This window comes from Chrysochloris asiatica, unplaced genomic scaffold (assembly GCF_000296735.1).
Source record: "Chrysochloris asiatica unplaced genomic scaffold, ChrAsi1.0 scaffold00052, whole genome shotgun sequence".
Classification (NCBI taxonomy): Eukaryota; Metazoa; Chordata; class Mammalia; order Afrosoricida; family Chrysochloridae; genus Chrysochloris; species Chrysochloris asiatica.
In genome coordinates this window covers 4,591,269-4,597,049 of record NW_006408570.1, presented here as the reverse complement: position 1 = coordinate 4,597,049, position 5,781 = coordinate 4,591,269, and the positions used below count along the sequence as shown (strand labels likewise).

At 38.0% G+C, this 5,781-nt stretch overlaps 1 protein-coding gene across 1 annotated transcript in view; it reads right to left on the bottom strand.

The window, feature by feature from the left end:
* LOC102815331 (chromosome unknown open reading frame, human C2orf42) overlaps window positions 1–5,781 on the bottom strand; it is a 39,710-nt gene that overhangs the window by 22,105 nt on the left and 11,824 nt on the right. The window contains exons 4-5 of the mRNA XM_006862922.1: window positions 3,654–3,758; window positions 1,094–1,201 (exon numbers count right to left, since the gene is read on the bottom strand). Coding sequence (XP_006862984.1) covers window positions 1,094–1,201; window positions 3,654–3,758 — 213 coding nt within the window. The remainder of the gene's footprint in view (window positions 1–1,093; window positions 1,202–3,653; window positions 3,759–5,781) is intronic.

Sequence of the window (5,781 nt, the reverse complement as noted above, 5' to 3'; positions counted from 1 at the left end):
CTGCTCCACGGGAGAAAGATGAGGCTTTCTACTCCCGTAAAGATTTACACCCTCGGAAACCCTGTACAGGGTCGCTATGGGTCGGAACCAACTCGACGGCACTTAACAACAACAACATCAACCATTATTGCTAATCCATTATTCGGCCTGCAAGATTACAAAGGGGTTCCACTGAACGGTCTGTAAAAATGGTCAAGGGGTGGGTGAACTCAATGCATTAGGTCTGAAGTTTAAGCTAGATAAAGACCAATATTTCCTTGAAAGTCAGACTGATAAATTGTGAAGACAAAGATTTTTGTAGCCCCAAACAGTGATTTACAGCTTGTACTATTCAGTAATAGTTTAAACTTCAAATAGTCACAATTATAACATCAAATAACAATTTTTAAAGGGCTGTTTTTCACTGAGCAATCCTTTCTCTTTTTCTAATAATAATAATAAATATCTTAAGGTCTCTAAGAGAAAGATGCTATAGAAACCCAAGAAATAAGTACCAGAATATGTCTTATAATTACAAAGCATTTCAAGCCTAAAGTACCCTAAAAATAAAATATTCCTTCATGAAGATTTAGGAATCCTAATGAAAAGTTTTATTTTTTGACATTCATATCACAAGCTTCAAGTAGCTTGTTAAGTGCCATTGAGTCGATTCCAACCCACAGTAACACTGTATAGGGTTTCTGAGGAGCAGCTGGTGAGCTTGAACTGCCGACCTTGCAGTTCAAATGGCTTTGCAGTCTGGTGCATTAACCCACAGCGCCACACTAGGACTCCTTCAAGTAGCTAGCCTGGTCCAAATAACTGGAATGTGATGCTTTTGTGAAAATTGGTTTATTTCTACAAAATATCAAATTTCTTGGTGGACACCTTTTTAATAATTACACTTCATTGCTCATCATTTCCCAAGTTTGCATGTTCAGAGTTTTTCTATTAACTCGCAACAGAATAAATGGGGCCTTTGAAGAATGTGGCCATGTTTCTAAGAACTGTATAGCTAAGTCTTCATGCTCAAGACATATGACCAGAAGTGTTAATCCTGAATATTCCAAGGCCAGGACATTTACTGTTATTCCTGAGGAAAAAAATCTCATACCTGTGGTGGAGTTGGGGAGCCGTTTTTTTGCACTTCCTATGGAGATTCTCTGTTGCAGGGCATCAAAAAAGGACTGAGGAATGTGGAACACCAATGGCTCTGGTTTGCCTATAAAAAATCAGAAGAAACTCACTGCAAGAAATCCAGCAGGTTCTCTGATGTGTGGTGTGAGGAGAAAGCAATGCAGTGGAGAGGCAGAAATAATGAAAAAGTATTGTTACTATTGAGTCTTCCTTGGCAGGAAAAAGGACCTTTGTGAGTCAAACACTGTACAGGCCCTACTCGTGATCCCTTGAAAATATAAAAGTATAGTAGATCCTTGTCACCCACCAAGGATAACTTTTCAAATGCCCAATTTTGTAAATACCACTCATTTTCTTCCTACAAAGTATGTGAAATGAGACAAGGTAAGAATAATGATGTAGACGTGAGAAGGTATCCAATGGGCCCCATTTCATTCATTCCTGTTGACTATACCAATCACCTTCCTGCCTAAGATAGCAACCGCATATACTCACTCAGATGACCAGGATCATGAGTGCCAAGGGACCAAAGAGTTGGGACATTTATGCCAATAAGCATTAGTCTTTCTCTCTGAGTATGATGTTAAGGCAGGGAAATTTTTTTGAAAATACTTAAGAAATTACTTAAGGAAACCTGCAAGATAGGAGGTAAATCAATAGGCCAGAGAGTTCTTGGGAAGAGTCCAATGAATTCAGAGTTTTCCTTGAATGACTTTGCCCAAGGGGCTAGCCTTGGCAGAAGAAAACATCCAGAATCAGGTGAACAATTTCTATCAGCCTGTATACAACTTAACGATCATCTCTTGAAGAAACACTTTTAAAGACAGAGGTCAGAAATTTTTGAAACAAAGGTCAAGCCAAGAAAAGATAAATGAAGAATTTACTAGAATTTCATAGAAAAATGATATTCTTTCAACTGATTTTACTGTCTCTATTCAATGCAGTGTCAATGACAAACTTGTCATTATTTTTGAGCCACTAAAAGGTTAGTATCTGGACACTTTACAGAAGTCACCACACAAAGGAACTTCAAACTCTTTCATGCCAAAATTTGATTATGGGTTACATGCATGGATCAGTACGGCTCTCAAAGTACCAATTAACTAGATAGAATTCAAGTGATATGATGCTAGAGCTTAGGTTTGAGAATGAATCTCTAGGCACTATAAAAAACAGAGACTCGCAGTTCAGTAGAGAACTGAGGGTGACCGGAAGAAAGGTGGTGGTAATGAAGATGTTAAGAAGAGTTAACTTGGGTGGAGCAGAATAGGGATGGGAAGGCAGAGGACCACTGAATGTAGCTTACATTCTTGTCAGTGTTCTATTTTCTGTATCATATTATTTCAAACAATCAATAAATAAAAACTTTAAAGAAAAAAATAAACTCTTCATAACCCTATTTAGCTTATTTTATTGTTTTCCTAAAGAGTAGTTTCTAAAGTCTTCCTTATGCTGAATTAGAAATTCAGATATCTAAACATGTATTTCAAGGCCCTCCATTCTTGGCCCTGTGATCACCATAAAGTCATTAACTATTCTAATCATTAATGAGTTATTCTAACTCATCTCTTCCCACTGAGCATCTGTTGTCAGGCTACTATTTAGTTCAGGGGGATTTTGTTTTGTTTTAAGTGATATTCATAAACTATAAACTGGAATATATTCAGAAAAGAACATCAAGATGATATGAGGTCTGTAAATATGTTGAGGCACATATGAATAACCTGGGGTGTGTTGCTTGAACAAGAGAAAAGCTGTCAGGTGGAGGGTGTGTATGCATAGTAGCAAGGATGGCTATTTGGAAACAGGAACAGACCATGTGGTGCCACCATGTAGAACTAGAATCAACAGGAAAGTATTAGAAAGGAACATTTTCCACTTAACATGAGAAAGACCTTCCTCACAACCATTGTCCAATAATATTACAAGTGGCTTCAAAACTTAGTGAGCTGCTGCTCATCACTGGCCAAAGCCTGGAACACTGTCCAGCAAGGATTTTTTCAAGTCGTTGGATGAGGACTGATTAAATGGTCCATGTCTAAAATCTCTGAAGTGATGTTATAACAAATCACACCACAAACTAGCTTTTATTTTCCAATATTCCTTAGCATATCTGTTTATGTCATGTAACTATCTTAGTCTCTCATATTTTTCTCTAAACATTTCCCCCTATCTTCAATTTAAGGGTTTGAATGCTCTTCTTAGGCTTTGCTATCTCCTTGATCACATAGACACACAGACCAACACACACACACACACACATCCAACATCAGAGATATCTAACTTTACTTAAGTATTATGCTTTTTCTCTTCCTCTCCACATTCATTTTGCTAGGCCTGCATTTTAGTTAGATTTCTACATTTAAAAAACATTTTATTTTTGTTGTTAAGAGTATTAGCTCTGAGCTTTCTTATACCCCAATGCATTCTGGAATTAAATCCATATTTGTTTGGACTTCCAAAACAATAGAATTACAGCACAATTACTTTAGTTTCTTCTACTTTCAACAACAGCCCAGTCAGCAACTTATACTTACCATCAAACTGATAGTGCATCGTTTGATGGATCCGCTCTGTGACACTAGCCAGCCACTCTTGGAAGGATAAAGTCACTTGTGTCTCATCTAACAGCTGGCCACAGGCTAGGGGAAGAAAAACAAAACAAAATAAAAACCTCTTCAATAACGTTCATCTTTTCTTATAGAATAAACAGTTAACTAGAGTTTGAAAAAGTTAACGTGGTTGGACAGAAAAATTAAAAAAACAAGCTCTCCAATTCAAAGAAGTTAGGTACACTGAAATGAGGATTTTAAGATTTTTTTTTTCTTTTAGAATCCATTTATTTAAGAAAGAAAGAAAGAAAGAAATTATAAGCTCTGGAAGAGTAATTAGTTTAAAATTATTAACCATGGACTGATAGCACCCTCACAACAATGCAATGAAGATTTAAGAATGACTCTATAAATAGCTGTTTCAGAAATCCATAAACTGGTCCTGTTCCTGATGAATACTTAATTCTACATGCTACAAACCATCCCCAAAATGAAATTATTTGTTTCACATCAAGACTGAACACAGACAGACTGAGGATGCATTCATTATGAATTGTTAGGACTCCTGGTATGGCGCTGTAGGATCAGCACTGGACTGCAAACCCAGGGTCGGTGATTCAAACTCACCAGCTGCTCCTAGAAAAATCTATACAGGGTTGCCGTGAGTTAGAATCGACTTGGCAGCACTTAAAAGAAACAACAACAAATGACATCTTTATACTTAAATCCAAATAACTTTTCAGAAATGCAAAATTAATGAAAATTTACTTTTAAATGAAAATGGAAGTGTAATTCTCACAATCCTATATTAAATAATGGAAAAATATAGTAACTGTTAGTATAATTTAATGAGGGCAAAGTTTAGGGCTGGGAGTTGGACCTGCGTGACTAGGAGGCACAGACAGCAAGTGACCAGGGTCAATGTTTTGACTTCCTCGTCTCTAAAATGAGGGTATGGATAACCTGGATATTCTATAAATTCTAGAGCCTGCCACAGTCCTGTTACTCTGTTTCTCTTCTTAAAATGTCTTCACATGTGTTCTAGTTAGTTACCTAGTGCCACTTCAACAAACACATTTATTTTCTCAAATTTGGCTGAAGTCCAAATTCAGGGTGCCAGCTCTAAGGAAAAAGGCTCTGTCGGCTCTGTCAGAAGGTTCTAGTCTCCTTCCAAATTCTGTAATTCCTTAGAGATCTATCTTGCCATCAATACTCTCCAGAATCTAGGAGGTTCCCAGTGCAGGGATGCTAGTTCCAAAGGACACTCCACACTTGGCTCTTCTTTTTTGGTAGTAGTAGGTCCCTCCCTCTCTGCTCACTTTTTTCTCCTTTTAACTCTTGGAAGTAAGAAAGCATTGCAGGCTACATACAACCCACGGAAACTCCCCTCACACTGACTCAAGGCTGTGATCTGAATAAGGGTGTTAAAGCCACCCTAATCTCCTTTCATCAGATCAGGGCTAATCACATCAGATCACAGCAGATGATTAAATAACTGTCACATTATACTATCCTATACTTCCAAACCACTGAGAATCAGGGTTCAGGCAAGTTGATACATATTTTTTGGCGGGGAGGGAGACACAATTCAACCCATTAGAACAAGTCTGAAGTATATTGCCTTTTACAGAGGGATAATTATTCATTTAAAATTTAAATTGACCACAGTTAAGTGTTGTTGTTGTTAGGTGCCATCGAGTTGGTACCGACCCATAGCGACCTTATGCACAGCAGAACGAAACACTGCCCGATCCTGGGCCAATCTTACTACTATTGCCACGCTTGAGTCCATCGATGCTGCCACTTGGCCAATCCATCTTGTTGGGCGTCTTCCTCTTTTTCTCTGACCCTCCACCTTACCAAACATGATATCCTTCTCCAGTGACTGGACAATATGTCCAGAATATGAGCGACAAAGTTTGCCCATCTTAGCCTCCAAGGAGCACACTGGCTTCACTTCTTCCAAAACGGATCTATTGGTTCTTTTGGCACCTTCAGTACTCTCCTCCAACACCATAACTCAAAAGCATCAATTTTTCTAAGGTCTTACTTATTCACTGTCCAGCTTTCACATGCATATGAGGTTATTGAAAATACCATGGCTTGGGTCAGG